This window comes from Protopterus annectens, chromosome 2.part0, assembly GCF_019279795.1.
Source record: "Protopterus annectens isolate FY-2018-M chromosome 2.part0, PAN1.0, whole genome shotgun sequence".
NCBI lineage: Eukaryota > Metazoa > Chordata > Ceratodontiformes > Protopteridae > Protopterus > Protopterus annectens.
In genome coordinates this window covers 1,312,583,965-1,312,605,054 of record NC_056728.1, presented here as the reverse complement: position 1 = coordinate 1,312,605,054, position 21,090 = coordinate 1,312,583,965, and the positions used below count along the sequence as shown (strand labels likewise).

Genomic DNA, 21,090 nt, shown 5'->3' with positions numbered 1-21,090 from the left:
GTTTCCCACTAAGCAAATGTCAATCAGTAAATAAATGTCTTGTGTACTGTGAAAGAGAGTCAATGAAAATGTTTTGTTTTATTTCCATGTTTTATAATCAAAAACAGACCTCCTGGGAACTAGCACAGCATAATGAAGTTTTTTTCCCTGCCTCTGTTCAAGTCCTCACCATGTGCCAACCCCTTACAAAGCAGACTAATGTTTTTCCCCCTTACATTTCAAATGACAGGGATTAGACTCAGTTTCATAAAATGCATCTGCAAAGCACTGCCCGTGCTCAATTTTCAAAGAATTGCCATAATTAAGTGCCAATTACTATACTGACAAAAGATTTTTATGGCATATTTCAGCAGGAGGATAGGATTTTGCTAAATATTAGTTTGCAGTCTGCAGCCTCCTACATTCTTGTTTAGGTATTAACGTTGCCAGCAGGTCTAGCAGGTTTGCAAACAATCATGTTGGGCAGACAGCATTTCAAATAAATGGTAAAATAGCTTTCATGTACCAGTTTCATAATTATCTTAATTTTCTGCAACTACACACACAAAAAAGCAACACTTATTGTCAAAGATGAAAGCAATCAGTCTATGTAATGTCATTTTCTGTGCCCCTACCTAGTTAGCCCTATTAGTAAAGTTGCTACTCCAGTCCCATACTGACTTTTTTTCAATTTTCTGCTACTCTGTACATAAAATACTCAAAAGGGCAGGATAGTGGCACAATGGGTACTTCTGTTGCCTCACAGCAAAAGGTTCCCTGGTTTGATTGTAAGCCACGGCTGCCTTCTGCAGAGTTTGCATGAATTCTGTGCTGGTTCTTTCTGGGTGCTCCAGTTTCCTCCCGCATTCCAAAGACATGAAGTAGTAGACTGAAAACTCCAAATTGCCCATAGGCCTGAGTATATACGCATGTGTGGCATAACAGCAACAGGGTTAGCCACCTGGTGATGGACATTTGTCTAAATGACCGACACCACTGATGTGACACCCTGACCCCATGGGCAAAAAACAAAGGTGAAAATGGTGCAGTGGATGATGGATGGATAATGTTGCAGACTTTTTGCTAGAATTTCAGTTTAGCATTTAATGTGATCATACAGTATTTTACTGGCTCAGCCAAATACCTCAAGGATTTAATGTGGTGACCAACCGTGAAAACTACAGAAAGTGTGCTGCCTAACCTGTGTTTTAAGTACACAGAAATTACTTCCATTAACAAAATGTATGAACAGGAAAAAAGTGGTTCGATGACTTGAACTGGCTTGAACTGCCCAACCTCCTAACCTACAATCAGCTCTGCCTCTGTCATTCTATCTATCTGTTACCTCCCCAATAAGTGTCCTGCCCTCAAAATCCTAGTACATCATCACTCAGCCAAAAGGCCTCTTAGATCATCAAGCAAACTACTACTAGAAGTCACCAACAGCTACAATAGCTTTGGAGATGCACTATATAGTAGTTCGGTGGCTAAAAAATGGAACTCTGTCCCTACTAGCATTCAAAACGCATCATCCAAAGCCTCCTTTAAAGACCTCATCAGGCAACATCTCAAGCAAAGTTGGCAGTGCCATGATTGCTCCCCAGGCTAGTGAAAGCGGATAACATATACATACTAAATCTAGAGCAATTTATAATAGTTTTTCAATCTTACTCACAAACACTGGCTAATCTACGATGTATGTACTGTACCTGTGTACTATGTATGTATTCTACCTACATTCCAAAGTTCAGCTGTACACCACAAATCTATTACTTACCTTTATTTTTAAAATTAATATATTTTTTGATTGTTCTCTCCACTGCAACTGTTTGTGCCGCATGCCACTGTAAAAACATGTCTCTTGTAATTTGTGTGTATACCGATTATGTCTAAATAACTAAATGTGTCTGTAATTTTTCTTTGTGGAGCTTTTCTCCCCGGGCCTCTGCTGAAAAAGGGCCTTTTCGGCTCAGACACCCCCGGTTAACAAATGTAAAATAAATAAAATAAAATAAATAAATGAAAGGTAAGAAAGTAAAAAAGTGGAAATAAAGAAATGAAAATGTACTAAAGGCAGTCTGGTCAAAAAGCTACACAGGGGAGATGATACAAGAATTAAAAACAGCATCATTTAGATACTGTCTACATTAGAAAATGAACTGTTTGGTTTAAAAGTCAACAAAAACACTTACCTTTTGTAATCTTCCATCTTTATAGGCTTTCTGTTCTTTTATAATACTGGGTAGGTACTTCGCACAATATAAGGCTACTTCTTCACCTTTGTGAAAAACAACAGCGTTAAAAACTCAAGAAATCTTCATACGGACAGATCATACAACAAATACAAAATCACCTCTTATTGAGCCTCTACAAAGGAAATATGTTTAAAAAAGGTCTAGAAAGCTGAAGAATCCCTGTATCAAGTACACTTGACCTTCCAATTATGGTTGATGTTCTCAACTCAGAAAAATGGCTGAAAACATAGATGACTAGTCTGTCATTCATTTCAACTTTCTGCATTTCTTGAGGAAGGCCAGAAAAAAACAAATCAAAGAAATAAATTGTAATCAAGTGGAAAAGGTTTTGCCTGCAGTCTCATAAGAAACCATTACTCAAATTCTATCAAGATGCCACTGGCTCTCACTTACTCAGACCTTCACAAAATAGACTTGTCACATACCTCATTAAAAGCATGCTTCAAACATTTTAGTAGGTCTCCCAATGGACCTACTACTCTATTCATACTAAACTGTTCAGCAGTTCCTTAAAAATGCGTTGCATTTGAGAGCATCTGATAAGGTAATCACAGTGGATCAAAAATTGTTTAAGAAAAGCACACCTTACCTCCATTTTTTGAGCCAGCTGTTTATGCCTCACTTCCTACTAGGAAACTGCATTGCTAGCCCCTCTGACCTCTGCTAGAATTTCACAGTTGCAGGCACTCGTGCATTAGGAGCCACTTTCTGAAAAAGGGAGTCTCTCTACAGAACAGTTGTGTAAAATATTACCATAATGATTAGAGGCTCTTTTCACTGTTGCAGTGCTGTTTCTATGAGGAATATCACCTGACTTCAGCCAGTAAACAAAAGTTTGATACTAAAAGGTGCGTGGTACATCACAAGTAGGCTGCCATCATGCATCAGCCATAAAAGTGATGCACGTACACACTGTCCTCAGAAATAAATGACTCCGGAGTAATGACATCCAAAGTAAAGTAGGGTATGAACATTCAAGGTGAAAAAAAAACAAAAGCTGTGTGTGGGGGGGGGGGGGTGGACTGGAATACTGCAACAATGAAGAAAAAAAAAAAAAAAGAGGACATCTTGCATTATGTTAACATTTTACACAACTATTCTATGTCCTTCTATCCATCTGTTGCAGTATTCCTTACACAAGAGAGAATACAAAAGCTCATGAGGAAAGGGGTGGAGGGTGAAGCAGTATAGTCCTCCAGAAAGTCATGGAGTACGACTCTGGCAAATGTTTGGTGAAGGTATGCACAGAAACCCATGCAGAATATTATCTAGTCCTTTGAAGAAAGCACCAGATGAAGCTACAGCCCTATTGGAGTCCCCTTCACAGAAGAGGGAAAGCTCTTACCATGAGTCACATAACAAAAAGGAAACCGCTTTAGAAATCAAAGTAGAAAGTCTGCTTGGAAACAGGCGATCCCAGAGGAGCCCTGAGATCACAGGAAAGAAAAAGCTGGTCAGACTTCCTGATAGATTTAACTTCTCCATGCACAGCAAGCATGTGCAGCACCTTCTTATTCGAATTCTGAGGAGACAGAAAGAAGATAGTAAATTAATGGACTAGTGAAGTGACAGGTCATCGACTACTTAGGGAACAAAAGGGTTAGTCTGCAAGAACACCCAGTCTTTACGAAAAGAGAAAGGAAGGAGAGGCCATAAGATCCTGCAGTTCAGACATCTGGCTGAAGTTAAAGCCAGTAATACAAGTTTTTCATGAGCAATGTCACAGGGAAGCTGATGAAGCTGGCTCAAAAGGGGGAAGTCAGCTTTTCTAGTACAACTTTAAGATCCCAGGGAGAATAGGTTTCCCCGAGAGGTCTAATGCGAAGGATGCCTTTAATAAATTGTTTAGCCTCAAATCTGCTAGCTAGAGGCAAGGATAAATGCAGACGGGCAGAGGTAGCAGATATGTGGGTCTTCACAGAAGAGTAAGCCAAGCCAGCAGTGACAAATCCACACAGGTAAGATAGAACCAAGAGACTTCCACTGATAACAGATCCTGGTTTCGTGAAAGACACCAATCTGAAAATCTCTTCCACTTAGATAAGATTTTCTGGCAATAGGTTTCCCGGCCCCCTGCAGGACCCTTAGCACATCCTCCGAGAACAGGCGTCTAAAATGAATTAAAACACCATCACCCAGTCTCAACTGAAAGGTCGGTAAGTGGGGATTGGAGGAGAGTTCCTTAGTCTTGTGTAAGAAGTTCCACCCTGTGAAGTAAATTGTAGTGATTGCCCTTGGCTAAATGCAGGAGAAAAGGGAACCAATGCTGTCTTGGCCAAAAGGAAGAGTCACCGGCAAGATTTTTGGGTTGTCCTGTTGAATTTTGAACAGGACTTTCAGACTGAATGGAAGGGGAGGGAATGCATACAGAAACATCCCCTTCTAAGAGAACGAGAGGCCATCCACCTTCCAAACCAGAGGATGCAGAACACTGGCACAAAATTCTGGAATACATGTCTGTTTCATGGGAAGGCAGAGGGATCTACTTGATGGTACACCCCAGTGGTGTCCAGAAATGCATCCCTTTGAAGTATCTGCTCAAGGAGTCTGCCACACAACTTTTGCCGAATAAAATGTACAAGCTCTGAAGAGTCATCCAATACTGGCTTTCCAGCTCCCAAGCCTAGAGTGTCTGCCTGCAAAGAAGGTAGGATTTGGTCCCCTTCACACTTGTTCCCATACCACAAGACCTTCATTATCTGTGAACAGCTTTAGGGGTGTTGAAAGGAACAGAAAAATGAAAGATCTGAATAGCTAGCAGCAGCACCCACATCTCCCTTACACTGCCGTGTTCTCTTTGTTGAGATGGGGACCATACCTCTTATGCTTTCAAGTTTCTGAAAGCTGTCCCCAGCCTACATCTAAAGCATCTGTGAACAGCTCTTGAACTGGTAGCAGACTGTGCAAATGGAGTCTTGGTTTGAGTGACACTTTTTGGATCCACCACGAATGTTCTTTCTTCAGACACGGAATGAGAAGAAATGGAAACACCAGAGGATGCAAATTCTGCATCCAAAATGACTTTAGTAATCACAGAAGTTCTCACGTGAAATTTGGCCAGTGGCAACATTGGGATGGTGAATGCCACCAAGCCCAAAACCCTGAGGAATTCTCTGGCTGAAATGTGGTGCAGATGCAAGTCCTGAGCCTTGACAGGAAGAGAAAAGAGACCTCATGAAGTCTGTATGAATCCTGCACACTAGGAAGACATGATCCGGGGAGGGGGGCTGGGAACAGATTTGTTTTTTTATGGTAAAATCCCAGACGCAGAAGAGGAATGGCAAAAGGATATTTTGCTCCAAGATCTCTGGAGAGGTTGCCAAAAAAGACCATCCAGGTAAGGAAACACGTGGATGCCTTGAAGCCTGCAGCAGACAATCACAGGGTCTAGACACTTTGTGAAAACTCCTGGTGCAGTAGAGGCACCAACAAGCAAGACAAACTGAAAATGCTAGGATGTCACAGAGAAACGTGAAAATTGCCTGCAGCTGGGGTGGATAAGAATGTGCGGGTATGAATCTTGAATATCCAGGTAAACATGTAGGCTTGTGGCAGAATAAGGTTAAATAAGGTCTGAAGAGTTAACATACAGAAGGTGGGTACCTTCAGGAAGGTGTTGAGTTAAGATGCAGAATGATCCCAAAGGACCACCTTTTTCTGGACACTACACTAGAAACATTCTGGAGTAGAAGCCTCTTCCTTTTTGGTTTTGCCGAACTTCCTGAATGGTCCCTTGTCTCAGCAGGTCTAGCAGTACCTCTGGAGAAAGAGGAAGTTCCTTTGCGGTTGAGAGATTCCTCTGAAGGAAGAAACTGAATCCCATACCAGAAAGCACCCTTTTTGAACGATGGAGAGAATCCAGGAATCTTGAATTAAGCTTCCCCAGGTTGGCAGAGACAGAAAGGCACTGGGAAAGAGGTGAGGTGGTTTGGGTAGTTAGAGGGAACCAGGCCTGCCAGGAAAGGGCTGTTTGAGATGGAGTTGCAGGGAAAGCCTCCTACCACCCTTTCATGTTTTAGGGGAAGTAGGGTGAGTGTCTACACACAAAACACAGTTTACCTGAATAATTCCTTTGAAACTTGGGCACTGGTGAAACAAAGAGGTGTTTAAATTTCTGCAATTCCTTACCCTTTTCTTGGTGAGACTTGAGTAAGTTAGCTGCTGCAGGGTCAAACAATACAGAGTAGTCCAGAGGTGTGTCCATAAGTTTAGCTTTAATATCAGGTAATGGCTGGAGTGTTAACTAGGAGAAACTCCTTAAAACAGAGCCAGAGGCAACTAGCCTGGCAAATGCCTCTGCATCACATATGCATCTGATGGAGTGGCAGGCTAGTGCAGAGGCTCCAATCAAGGAAGCAACCAAAGTCTTATTCTCTGAATCAGGCAAATAAGAAATTACCTCAGAGAGCTGAAACAGGTAAATTTGGTCATGTGTGCGATTAATGGCTCTAAATGCCAAGGTGGCACAAGTGTACGCATTTTTGCCCAGTCTTTCCAGGATGTTGCTGTCCTTATCAGAAGTAAGAGGAGCTGAAGGCAGTAACTTGGAAGGTTTGTCTGAAGCCACTGAATAACTGATGGGTCAGCTGAAGGCCATCTGAACAGGAACTTGCAGTCAGGCTTCTAAGGGGCAGGACGCTGGGAATATGGGGTCGGGGAGCCAGAGGCATCCAGAAATGCAGGTAACACATGAGGAACAGCTGAGGGACTAGGGGATTCCACCTATAGAAGATCATAGTATCTCTTTTGTACTTCAGATACCAGAGTGCTATCCCATTTTGAAATGATCTTTCATTTTAAGGAGAGCCTCTCCAAAAGAGTTCTTCCAAGGGTGAGTCGGTACCATTGGAGTATTCGTCTGGGGAAGCATATTCTAAAGGGGAGGATATCCATGAGGAATAGTCCAGGAATTAGTGTCTTGAGGATGCCCCTTCCTCTGATGAGACTTCTTCCTCAACCCTTTTAAGCGAAGAAGCAGTGCTGGGGTGACCCAAGACAGAAACACCCAAAGGAGACCCAAGGGTCTTGAAAGGGCCTTTGGTGAATTGTTCCCAATCACTTTGAGGGTCTTTAGGAGACGATTGTTTATTCTTCTGCTTCTTAAGATGCAGGTCAGCTTCTTAAGATGCAGGTCAGCCCTATGTAATTGTAGGAGGCCCGGACACAGACCTACATTCAAAATGTAGGAGTGAATTTCCCCCCGCATAAGGATCTCTGGTATCCCCCTAGGGCCTTCGGTAATCACGGGCCTCTGCTCCCCCTGTACATCAGAGATGGATGCCTGCTCGAATTCAAGATAGCTTCACTATCGGGCTCAGCCTGTAAATCAGAACCAGGAACCATAAAACATTGCTGGCCTCTCCGCCTCAGATGAAACGTCTGTGTTAAAACAGGCACAGCAGAAGGTTCAGGCCTTGGCTTTTTTGGCCTTCTGCTTCGTAACAGACTCTCCCGGACCCCGAAGATCCCGCCATCCCACTTTTAGCTAGCAACTAACTACTGGTTCTCCAAGTAAATAGCAAAGGAAGAAAGTCTGCTCCTTAAGGTCTTTGGCACAAACACTTGGCAAATGGGACAAGATTTGTGATCATGGGTAGGCCCTTAGCAGAAAACACCAGCTGGCTATCCTTATGTGGAATTTGTCTTTCACAGTGGCATTTGCCTTTTTTGGATAGCATGAACACTACCATACACAAATTCCCCCAATGGGGTACTTATCTGAGAAAAAACTCTGGAACAAAAGCAAACAACTCGGGTGAGCAGGCATGTTCAAAGATGGTGTTCAGATTGGCAGCATTGAAGTTCTGAGGACAGTATGCAGGTATGTGGCTTTTATGGCCAATATATGATGCCACCCTACATGCCACGTACCACACACCTTACAGCAGCGAACGAATATTGTATACTGGTCAATGTCGGGTGGCTTACTGTGGGGATATCCCTCATGTAAAGAATACTGCCACACATGAAGAGGACATCAACCTTGCCTTAATGACCAAGTGATGCCAAAGTTTTTCTTGAACTGGCTATTCATCTCCCTATGTTGTCCCACCTTGTCCAAGAATAAAGGAAAAGTAAGTTGTCACTCACCAGATGTCCACAAGGAACCAGAAGTGTACATGGCAGAAGGAACATGACAAATCTGACTTTTTTTTTTGCCAACAGTACCAAGGGCAAGACCGTGAAAAAAAAAAAAAAAAAATTGAGATGGCACATAGCATGTGTCCATTACTTCTTTCATAAAAGGCAGTTTCAAACATTGATAGAACATTCTACAAGAGCCACTCTACAGCTACCACTGCCTTTCTCGAGAGGGTTTAGCACTCAGTTCATCTTGGAAGCATATATTTTGCTTTCTATATGCATTACTTCCAAACATAATAAATTCTGCAGTACTCCCAGAGCCACAGCAGGCTTCGTTATGCTTCTCCCTAGGGCCAGCACCCTCCAGTCTGTAAGCTCTGGAAGTATTCACAATCAGTGCTGTAATAGTGAAGGTTACCAAGAACATAGTATATTTGTGTCACGTTACTACCATATTGGTAGATGTTCAGAGACATTAACCATTTTAGTACCAATTTCCTCCTGCTGTCTTTAATCTGTAGACATAAAATTAGTCGTGGGAGTACCCAAACCCCCTCTTCCCCTCTTCCCACCTTATCCCCCCCCCCCCCATTACCAACTGCTTTTCCACAGGGTTTAGCAACAGTCTATACAAGGAATTTTGGAGGACATCTACTTGGGCTTGTAACCCCAGGCAACTGGCTCTCCCAACTGTGTCATTCTTTGCCACCCTTGCACTGGAGTTTTTTTTAACAAGGTTAAGAAAATATCTAAACATATTAACACTGACATCCCAATATTCAGATGTGAAGGGAAAGCTGAAGACTTCCGCATGCCAGAACAAATGGAAAGCTTCAGCAAGCAAAAACTACCATCAATCAGCACCACAGTAGTGAGTAATTTTAATCAGTATACCCAAATACAAATCATATAAGAAACCAGGATTTAGTGTACTGATATACACATCTACTTCCCTTTTACCTCTGCTCAGCCAAAATTCTTAATGCACCTGCCAAGCATATGCAGACCCACCCAATTGATAAAGAACAAATACAAAAAAGGAAATATTTAAGACCAGCAGATTTGTCAACACAAATTGCACATACCAATGACAGACAGATGGAGTAAAAAAAATTAAGATGGCAATGTTGGTGGGTGCCATGCAAAAGCAGTGTTACTTCTTCCAAAATACACTATAGAAAAAATACTTCATTTCAATAAAAGTCACAAATTACAGCAATTCATTCCACAAGCATGGTGCATCCAAATTTATACCACTGGTTAAGCCTAAAATGTCCCCACTACAAAACATCTGTCCTTTCCTTTCCACTGAGCTGTCACAGCAGGCTACTGCCCAATACTGGCATTTACCACTATTTGATTTGGATATCCTAGATGACGCTTTACAGTAAGTAAAATACAAGCAATTTTCAGGGAGCACCTAGAGCTATTATATGAAAAACAATATGTACTTAACACATCATTTACATGCTTAAACAAAGACCCACACAGCCACTTACAGGTAGCACTAGAAATTTAAAGAAACTTTAGATAAAAGGGTGTTGCATTAAAGTTCTGTGGGACAGGTAGGAAAAAATACCAAATTATTCAATTTTCATTTAACTACCAACTGACCTATCGCACCTCTCTTTCTTACTTTATGCGGATAACACGGTCTTATTTCACTCAAACCTGACCACGTCAGTCCGTTGCACGACAATTCTTGTCAAATGGCTTAACAAAAAGCAAAATGTTGAGTACTTCCAAAACAATACTGCCAGTTACCCACCTGTTAAACAGAAAAAAAAAAAAAAAAAAAAAAAAAAGTCAACCACATCTTATCCACAACCATCTTGACAACCCCACTGATCAAGTAATCTCCTTCAAAATACTTCCATATGCGGCTTAATGCCACATTGAACCTTCACCTAGATAACACACAACCACCCATTCTGGACATATAAAACCCTTCTCTCTCCAGACCAACCATGAATGCCACAGGCAAAACTATTCTACTACTGCAGATTGAAAAATGGACTTCCTGTGGTTACAGCAGCATCCATAAGAAACACCTCCACCAACCAAGCTACCAGAAACTGCCATTTCATTATCCTCTACCCTAGAAATGAGCGACACTGCACCATGCTTAATACAGCCAACTGGCTACCTGTCAAATGTGCAAACCTGCTTCTTGGATCCCAATTCCTCAAGTTCCTCAAAGGACACTACTATCCTACTCTTGCCTCCAAACTTGACCACTCCTATTCACTTAAATATCCCAGAACCAGACTTCATTGCAATAGCCATGCCCTTTCCACCCTAGGCCTCAAACCCCGGGAATCCCTCCCTACTATTAAAGATCACATATCATACCCATCATTCCATGCTCGGCTTTAAGACAATCTCAAGTCCAAGTCAATTTGCAAATACTTTCCCTGTGGGCATATCACCTATTCCCATTTCTGCCCTTCTCCAGTCTGGCACCTTTTTCTTACTCATTTCCCTACACTAAATATGTGACTGCTCTTTCTCACTGCATGCAGTTACTTTTGTGTGTCCTTGCCTTAATTTTACTACCTTTTATACTTTTTGCACCATTTCTTTAGTGTATTACTCTTCTTCCTCTCTCCTTACGCTAACCGGCCCTTCCTATTGTCCTTTGCACTGTGCACAAATAAATTCATTGCTATCTTCACATGAACATTTTGTTTCAATTCTTAATAATGCTTAACTTGTCTATCACATATATTTCTGCTGGATGGACGGATGGACTGAATAACAAAAGCAGAAGTAAGGTCAAGTTCATATCTCTCTAGCCTGCCTAATCTACACCCCACCGTGTCTCCAGATAAGACTGTCATGGCAACCACCTACATTACTTCATCATCATCTTCTCCTATATCCTCTGATCAATTCTTTTTCACTGATCCCTTAAGATTGTTATTACTTTAGCTGCCAACAGACAAAATACTGGAAGAGCCTAGTAATTTCTGAAGATGCGTTAGCAATTCTACAGCCCAGAAGCAGGTTTTCAAACAAGGATTAACCTATTCTCAGACTCTTAACTATAGCCTATAGGGTTTCTCTAAATTGCTTTAAGCATTCACACCCCCAAAACCCATGTTCCAAGTCCCCACCAGTTCCCTACAGACACCTCCAATACATTCCACACTATGTTGGGAAGATCACTGCTGGTTTCACAGGAGTGTTGAAGTATTTCTGTTAACACCTCCAAACAAATATACAAAACATGTACTACTTCAGTGCCTGACCAGGACAGACGCACATCTCCTGCCAGTGGTGTTGCCCAATATCTTCCTTGATCTTTCATCGTGCCTATCCACTTTTCAGCCTTTGGTATTAAAAAAGGATGACATCTCCCCTCGTTTCAACTTCCTTGTTCCATCTAGCAGCACTTATCCATTCAGTTTCTATTGGGAACATATTTGGTTCTACCCTTAACAATGGATAGCCTCTAAACTAACTTCAGCTGTAGTCGCTTCATACCTTACCCATATTTGCTCCCAATTCAAAATTTGCCCTTTATCTCTCACTTGCTCAAAAGACACACAAAAGCAAACACTTGCCAAACTCAACCGGTAAAACGAACGCCTGAAGAAAATCCTTACAAAATTTAACTACCTTCTCTTCCTAGTCTTCCCACCTGAAAATCTCAGAACACACATTCAAGACCTCCACAATCCAAGAGACCAGCACTCCCAGTACTACTACATGGGACACAGTCAAGTGAGAAATAATTCCCAACCCCCCTCTCCTGCAGGTGAAGCACACCACCATCCTGAAATGAAAAATTGCTTACAAGACTTAACACCACAATGCTTTGCCAAGTTCCCAATTTCTAATGGTGAGCCAAGATGGAAACCATATTCAAAGCGAGAGAGCAAATTAGAAAACGATCATCCACTTCAGGAGTCCCTTGAAAACATAACTACTGTAGTACTCATCATGTCATCTTTTCAATAATTACCTTTGCAATGAAACAAACACTATTGGAGTCATCCTTGCATCCTCTTACTGTTTTCCCAAGTCTTGAGCTCCTGTATTCAAGGCATTCATATTCCATCAGATACACACACCGCACTCACCTGCAAGAAAATTCTTTTGAGTGAAATAAAGCCAGATGTCTTTAAAGGGAGAATGGGCACTACTCTGGAATGAAGAAGCAATGAAGGCCCAAAGTGCACAAATTAAAACAGGTTCCTATTAAATAATCGAAGGCGTATTCTTTCAAAGGCATCTTGATCGAACTTGAAAGCACGAAAAGGCAAAATAGCGACTAGTACAGTTGTGTACACATACCATAAAAGTAGACTTTCGAGAGTATTCACTGTTGCAGTTATTACATTTGGGTTATCTGCTTGCAGGTAGCCCTCAGTCGGCCTGATTAACAAAGTCTTGGGTCCTGCGTCGGTTGTTGTCCCTTCTTTCAGGACATCAGGTTGTCAGGGATATAAAACATGCAGCAGACGCCATTACATCAGTTTTTTCTTACCCCAGATGGCAGGTGCCCCCCTAATGGAAAGCAATTAAATATAACAAGTACAAGGATATACTCCAACAAAAAAGCAAATACACCAAAAAGCTTTTAAGCATAGTAAAGGAAAGTAGAGGTATAGCCAGAAGTTAGGGGGCTGGAGGGAGGGTAACCAGGACTGCAACAGTAAATACACTCGAATATCTACATTTATGTTGTGTACACAACTATACTATGTTCTTCATGTTTCACTGTTGCAGTCATCACATTTGGGTAGATTCCCGAAGCCAAGGATGGGAGGAGGAAATTAGATATCATTAGGACCAGCTGCAAGTCCCTGCAAGACTGCAGTCACAAAACCAGCTCTGGATTTAGAGAAAATAGGCAAATGGTAATGCTTGGTAAAAGTATGTATAGAACTCCAAGTAGCAGCTTCTAGGATGTCCCTGGTAGAGACACCTAAGAAAGGCTGTAAAGGTAGATGCAGCCCTGGTTGAATGCGGTCTTATCCCCTGGGGGATAGGTTTTCCATGGTGCTTATAGCAAAAATGAATGCAATGGCTTATCCATTTAGAAATGGTTTGCTTTGAAATAGCCTTCCCCTCTGCCACTGCAGCAAATGCCACCAGCAGTTGCTCAGATTTCCTTTGAGGTTTAGTCCTGTCCAAGTAGACTCCAAGTTGTCTGTGCACATCTAAGGCATGCAATATCGGTTCCCCTTTGTTTTGTGGATTGGGAAAGAAGGTTGGCAAATGAATGGACCGATTAAGAGCCACACTGGATACCACCTTGGGCATGAAGGATGGATTGGTTCTGAAGGGCACTGTCTGCATGAAAGATGACAAAAAGCTCCACTGCCATAAGGGCCTGTAATTCAGATAGCTTCTAGCTGAAGTGATTGCCAACAGGAAATTTGTTTTCCAAGAAAGAAATTTTAAGTCTGCAGTAGCAGCTGGCTCGAAAGGAGGAAGAGCGAGTTTCTCCAAAATAAGGTTAAGGTCACAGGCTGGTGTTTGAGCTCTCCTGGGTGGTTTCAAATTTTTGGCCCCTCTGAGGAACTGCTTGAGCAATGGATGAGAGAAGAGGTGAGGTCCTGTGTTATAATGAGCCGAAATGGCTGAGGCATGGATTTTAATGGAGGAAAAAGACAGGCCCCTGTGAAGCATCTCAGTTAAGTATTGAAAAATCTGAGGTAAACTGCTGGGACAACAGGGAGGGAGTCTGAGGCAGGTGCCATAGGGATAGCCATGACACATTGCGCAGGAGGGGGTACCAGTGCTGGAGTGGCCAATCTGGAGCAATCAAATTCATCCTTGGTTTGCCCGGTTTGATTTTTAGTAGTACTTTTGAACAGCAGAGGCAGAGGTGGGAAAGCAGAGGCAGATATGTTTTTCCAGCTGAAGGACAGAGCATCCAATTTCCAGGCTTGTTTGCGGGGAGTCCTTGTGCAAAACTTGTCCAATTGGTAGTTTTGGGGAGAGGCAAATAGGTCTATATCTGGGCTCCCCCAGTTAGTTGTCAACATGCTGAAAATCCTTTGCTCCAGTTTCCACTCGTGTGGATCCATGAGGTTTCTGATCAGTCCGTCTGCCAGTGTATTTAAATTTTCCTGGCAGGAACGGAGCTTGAAGGTGCACTTGGTAGCTCAAGGCTGTGTTCCACAATGCCATGGCTAGTCTGCCGAGAGGGTAAGAATGTGTACCCCCCTGTTTATGTACCACATAACAGTGGTGTTGTCCATCTATCATTAGTTGTTCTGGAAGAATGTGGTCCTTGAAGGTTGTCAGAGCATTCTGTACAGCTAACATTTCTTTGATTGATATGCAGGTGCATTTGACTTGGTTCCATTTGCCCTGAATGCACTTCCCTTCCAGGTGAGCCCATCATGCATAGTCTGAGTCTGTTAGGGTTTCGGCAGCAGGGGCTTGTGTGAAAGCTAGTCCCTTGTTTTGCTGGCAGGCCTCTGCCCACCAAAGGAACTCTAGGCATAAGCAAGGTATGATGTGAATCATTGCTTCTACATCCTGAGAATGTTGACCCCATAGGCTTTTTAGATACCACTGTAGTTTCCTCATATGCAGCCTTGCATAAGAAATTAGAAGAATGTAGGAGGCCATGAACCCCAAAGCTTGCAGTATTTGTCTTGCAGATAGCAGGCAGTATTTGTCTTGCAGATAGCAGGGTTTCTGTGGCCACCTGTTTGAAGTAGGTTGTCAAACGAATTTGTTTCTCTGGCGTGAGGTAAGCCATCTGGGAAGTTGTATTCAAGCTTGCTCCCAGGAATATAAAATTTGTTGACGGGTACCAGATGAGATTTCTTTTTGTTTATGGTGTACCTCAGACAGGTTAGAACCCTTTGTACAAAGGCCAGACAGGTTACAACCCTTTGGACAAAGGCCAGATGATTCAAAAATATGTCCTGGCTTTCTGCCTGAATTAGACAGATAATCGTCCAGGTATGGGTATACCTGAATATTTCTTTGCCTGCAAAATGCAATAACTGGAGCTAGGCACTTTGTGAATACCTTGGGCGCGGTAGATAAGCCAAAGGGCAGTGCAGAGAACAGATGGCGTGTGTAGCCTGCCTTGAAGAGAAGGTATCTTCTGCAAGATTCCCTGGATTGGGATGTGCAGGTATGATTCTTTTAAATCTAGTGTTGTTAACCAGGCGTCTTTGCCTAGCATACGAAGCAACTGGTGAAGAGTCAGCATCTTGAATTTTGGAATCTCCAGAAAGGTATTTAGAGTAGACAGGTCCAGGACAGGACGCCATGAATTGTCTTTTCTGGGTACCAGGAAAAGTCTAGTAGAAACCTTGTCCATTTTCCTCTTCTGGTACCAAATCAATAGCCCCCATGCTTGAAAGAGAAACTACTTGTTTTTGGGCCTCTGCCCACTGATTTGGAGGTAGGTCCAGCCACCCATTTGGTGTTGGCAATGTGTGGAAGTGAAATCTGCATCCCTGGGACACTATATTTAACACCCACTTGTCCTGTGTAATGAGCTCCCAGTTCTTTGCATGAAGAGCAATCTTTCCCCCAAAGGGGCTGTCAGTTAAGCGATTGGAAATTTTAAAAAGGGGGTCATTGAGACAGTTTACCATAGGGGGGAGTCTTATTACTCCCAGATTTGGAAGTGGAGGCCCCCCATTGCTTAGTCCTGTGTGTCCCCTGGGATCAAAACTTGGGGTTTCTGCTGTGTCTTGGTTTGGCTTGAGAAGACCTGGAAGAGGCTGGAAAGGACCAATTTTTAGAGGGCCAGTGCCTACTAAATCTAGGAGGCTGAACTTGTAAGAAATCTTTAACAGTTTGCATAGATTTAGCTTTATCTTCCATCTTTTTAAGAACTTCTTCAGCCTTGTTGCCAAACAGGTGGTCCTGATTTAAGGGAGCATCCAACAATTTAGCTTTAACATGATCAGGTAAAGATTGCTCCTGAAGCCAAGCATGCCTTCTGAGCAGAGACCCAGTAACAGCAGCACTGCAAGAGGCCTCTAATGAATGAAAACCACATTGCAAAATATGTTTTCCATCCTGTTCGGCAGAATGCATTAAATCCTGTAATTCTTTATTTTCCACACAATCAGCAATCATCATTTTTGGTTCAAGCAATCCAATAACATGCTGCTGATATAGTGAGTGTAAAGCCCTAATGGCCAAGGTTGCAGAAGTGTAAACCTTATCCCATCTATTAAGCGCTCTGGAGTCTCTGTCAGAAGGGGTAGGATTATTGACAGTAGAAGCCATAATGCCCTTAGGCCCCTGAGAAATAGTCTCTGGATCCGCAATAGGATATTTAAAGAGGAACTTGTGCGACTCGGGGACCCTGTAGTATGTGTCAGGTTTTCTGGGAGCAGGAGGCAAGGAATCAGGGGCCAAACTAGATTCTGAACATGCATCAACAATGTCTAGCACAGGAAGAATAGCTAAAGACCTATGCGGTGCCAGGAGTAAGAAATACCAGAGCCTTTTTTTTTTAATCAGAAAATTCCTGGCTTTCTGAATGGAAATGCTCCCTTAGAGTATGTAAGGTTTCACCAAAAGAAAAATCCTCTGGAGGAGAGGCAGAGGGGAAAGAGTCCTCTGCTTCAGAATTCTCATAAGCAGATAAGGGCAAATCCAGATCAGAAGAATCAGAAATAACAGAATTCTGGACAGAAGATTCAGAAACAACTTCAGTCCTAGACCTCTTAGAAAAGGGGGGGGGGGGGGCTACCTCCAATTAGAGTAAATTAGATCTTCAGCCATTCTTATTTGTTTTTTTAGGCATACAGGCCTGAGCATGTGGCATGGGTGTAGGTTTTTTTAGGCATGGTTCGAGATTTAGGCTTAAGTGAAAAAGGAGGCATCGGTTTAATATGAAAGTCCATAGGTCTGAAAACACCCTCAGAAGCCAGTGCCTGCACAGCAGCTCCGGACCCATCCAAGGTAGAGACATCCACGGGTTCCAATAGTTGAAGCATCTCACTGCATATCGGACTCGAATGGGTCTCAGTAGAGGCCTGCGAATCCGAAGTAGCGGGTATAAGGGGCTGCGAAAGCACATCACTGAATACCTGCAAACTGGCGAATGGCTTAGAAGCGTCATCACCAGTTTTGGACCTCAGTGGCCTGTCTATCCTTGCGGTTTTTCAGAATCCCAGTAGTCAGATGGCTAACGGACAACATTTCTGGATAATTAAACAGAGAACTGAAATATTTAGAAACGAAAATGTACATACAACGGATAGTGCGCTGATTAAATAAAATAAAAGCACAAAACCGACCGCAAGGTAAGTCGTGGTCAGGGCCTAGGCAAGGAATACAGTACGAATGAAAATCTCTAGGAGGCATTTGCTTTCCACAAATAATGTAATTCACTTTTACTGACATCGGTAAGGAGCAAGAAAAGGTTTCCACAATAGGGTACTTGGCTTTAGTTGAAGACTTTTGGTTCTGAAACTCGAAAATTTCAGGAGTCGGTCGACCGGCACTTGCAAACTACTTCTGCTATCGCACTGCAAGAAAGACAGATTGTAATGACGTCTGCTGCATGTTTTATACCAGACGACATGGAAGGGACAGCAACCGACACAGGACCCAAGACTTTGTTAATCAGGCCGACTGAGGGCTACCTGCAAGCAGATATCCCAAATGTAATGACTGCAACAGTGAAACACTAAGAACATTGGCATGCAAGAGCTTTCCCTGGGAAAGCAATTGCTTGGCCACTTCTGTTACTTTGCCGTTACTTTGCCGTTTTCGTGACTGTAGTGCGATCTCTGAGATGGCATATTTAAGTAGTGGGAGTGTGAGGTGGGGGGGGGGGGAGCCTCCCACTTTATGTAATGTTTTACATTTATTTATTAATTTTTTTATGGTGGAACACCAATTGTGGGGGGAGGGGGGGTGTTACTGTTCTAAGCATTCGAGATTTTAAACTTTTGCTTACATGGGTTCGATAAATCTTTTGCTTTTGCTTTTTAGGCATTCGATGATGTAACACAGACCCTATTAAAACTATGCAACTACAACCAAAAAACCTGTTTTCTACTTGAAATGTGGATCTCTGCAACAGAAATATTAAGTGCTGGTACCAGTTAAAAAAAAAAAAAAAAAAAAAAAAGTCACTGTGTTGGGCAACCAAGTGTAATAAGTTAAGTACTCACCATAACGTTCCATGCGAGTTGTTCCATCTCAGTCTTTCTTCACTGATGAGTGCGGAGCCGATCCATCAGCTCCGACATAGTAATTAGCAAAGCTCAAAGGTTTACCAGTAGCTCAAGACCAAGCCCCTTATCCCATGATGCACTGCTGGAATTACCTCAGATCTTGTTTGCTGCGTGTACAATATCTCTAAGAGAACTACTCTCCCCAGAGAAAAGGACCGAATAACCAGGATGAGACCAGCCCCTAGGTCAACTATCAGCCAGGTGGGGGATGGAAGGAGGGACACAAGATGGCAAGACGGAACTCACATGGAATGTTATGTTGAGTACATAAACGTCTTAATGTGCAGTTTTTCAATCTCGTCGTTCATTCTTCAATGATGGGTAGCATCCCTTGCACCCTCAATCTTGGGTGGCTCATGGGAGTACATTCTTCAGGACCATAGACCCAAAGGAAGCCCTGTCCCTGGAGGCCTTAACTTTGTAATGAGTTATAAAGGTATGAGGTTTAGACCAAGTGGCTGTAGCACAAATGTTAAGGGGCAATTTGGCTTGAAATGCAGAAGATGTAAAAACTGCACTGGTAGAATGAGCTTTAAATCTTGCATAGTAAGGGCATATTAGCAGCTAAATGAACAAGTGTGATACAATCAGACAGTCATTTAGAAAGGGTTTGTTTTAGCCACTGGTCTACCTTTTCTGGCTTCAGAGAAAGACACAAAGTGCTGGTCTGATTTTCTAACATCTTTTGTTCTGTCCAAAAAATATCTGAGCTGTCTCTGAACATCAAGTTTGTGCAGTAAGTATTCTAATTTGTTGGATGGTTAGGCAAGACTGGTAACTTTATGACTTTATTGATAACTGATTCCAAACAAACTTTGGGTAAAAAAAAAGAAGGGTTTGTCCTAAGAGATACTCTATCAGCAGGAAAATTTAAATGAGGGCCGATGGATAAGGCTTGAAGTTCTGACAATCTGCGGGCAGAAGTAATAGCCACCAGAAATAAGGTTTTCCATGATAAAAATCAAAATAGGATACTGGTTCAAATGGGGGAAGAATTATATGAGACAGCATAAAGTTTAGATTCCAAGGAGAATAAGGAGTTTTCATTGGAGGCCTCATGTGGAAGGTTCCTTTGAGAAAAGCCTAGGACAACTTGTGGGACATTACGTTTAGCCCATCCACTCAAGCCAACTGGACCTGAACTGTATCAGCTGCAGCTGTTGTCGGTCTGAATTGCAATCGTCCCTAGAGGAAGAGAGTCATGAAAGTACTGCTCTCATCTCCAGAACACCGATAGGCTAGGCGAGACTCTTGATCAGTCCATGTGCCTTGAGCAATTATTCCGTGAAAATGCCCCACCCTATCGGGGAAGCGTCTGTGATCACAGTGGCTACTGAAGGGGGCAGAACAAAGGGACATCCTATAGTTACATGAAGAGATGTCAAATACTACCGGAGATCTCTCTTGCAAGAGTTAGTAATCAAAATCTTATGACAGACTGGAAGTTCCTGATGGGACAATTGGGTGAACAGCAGCCACTGAAGAATCCGCATATGCATCCTTGCGAAGGGTAAGGCCAAGACTGCTGCAGACATCAAACCTAAAACTGAAGACTTCTGCAGCTGCTGCTCACTAATGAGCTGACATGCTGGCAAAGAAGAAAGACCATCTCAACTGGCTGTTGTAGAGTGGTGGTTGAGGTGTCCCAACTCTGCCCCTATAAAGACAATATGTTGAGATGGCGACAAAGCAAATTTTCCGAGTTGATTGTAATGCTTAAGTGATGGCAAAGTGTATTCCCTTGCCTGAAGTTGATGCCTGGTAGAGGAGAGTTAAGGAGACTCTAGTCTAGGTACAGAAACACATGGAATCCTAGATGCCTCAGATGAACCGTGACCACTGCCATGCATTTGGTGAACACTCTGGGGGCTGTAGTGAAACCAAAGGGCAGGGCTCGAAAATGATAATTATTGGCTCCAAGCCAGAAATGCAAATGATCTCTGGATGGCCTGGCCATTTTTATGTGGTAGTACGCATCCTTGAGATCTATCGAGCACATCCAATTGTCTCTCCCTAAAAAAGGGAAGTATTGACTGTAGTGTGACCATCCGGAACTTTTCTTTACAAATTGGTCAAGTCTGCTGAGGTGCAAAATAGGTCTCCAGTCCTCTGTTTTCTTTGGGGCCAATAAGAATCTAGAGTAAGTTCCGGATCCTATTTGGTCTGCTGGGACTGGCTGGATGACTTTCTAGCAACTTACGGCTCACTACACAGTTGCTTGTTTCCTGTAACTGGGTGGAACGTCTGGGATTTCCCTTAGGGGCGTGGGTGGGGCGAAGAACAGAATGAAATACCCTCTGGAAATAATACTTTGTACAAAGTGCCTGGGAACAAAGATAAGCGAACCCCGACTGCCTCCAGAGCAGGACAGTCAGGTCTCCCTTCAGGAGAGCTGATAGGGTTGATCAGAGAAGTGAAAATGATCTGTCACCCTGGTGTTGCAAATCCCTTCTGCCTTGAGAGTGGTGTCTTCCATTGTTACTCCCTCCTTTGCCCCTTGAGGGGGGTTGACCATGCATATCCTGAAAGGCCCCTTGGGCTTTTTGGAACCACATTTTCCCTCCCTATTGGCCTATGGGGTTAGACAG

The 21,090-nt window shown here is 42.8% G+C and overlaps 1 protein-coding gene across 1 annotated transcript in view; it reads right to left on the bottom strand.

The window, feature by feature from the left end:
- PPM1G (protein phosphatase, Mg2+/Mn2+ dependent 1G) overlaps positions 1 to 21,090 on the bottom strand; it is an 823,201-nt gene that overhangs the window by 778,188 nt on the left and 23,923 nt on the right. The window contains exon 3 of the mRNA XM_044060399.1: positions 2,172 to 2,257. Coding sequence (XP_043916334.1) covers positions 2,172 to 2,257 — 86 coding nt within the window. The remainder of the gene's footprint in view (positions 1 to 2,171; positions 2,258 to 21,090) is intronic.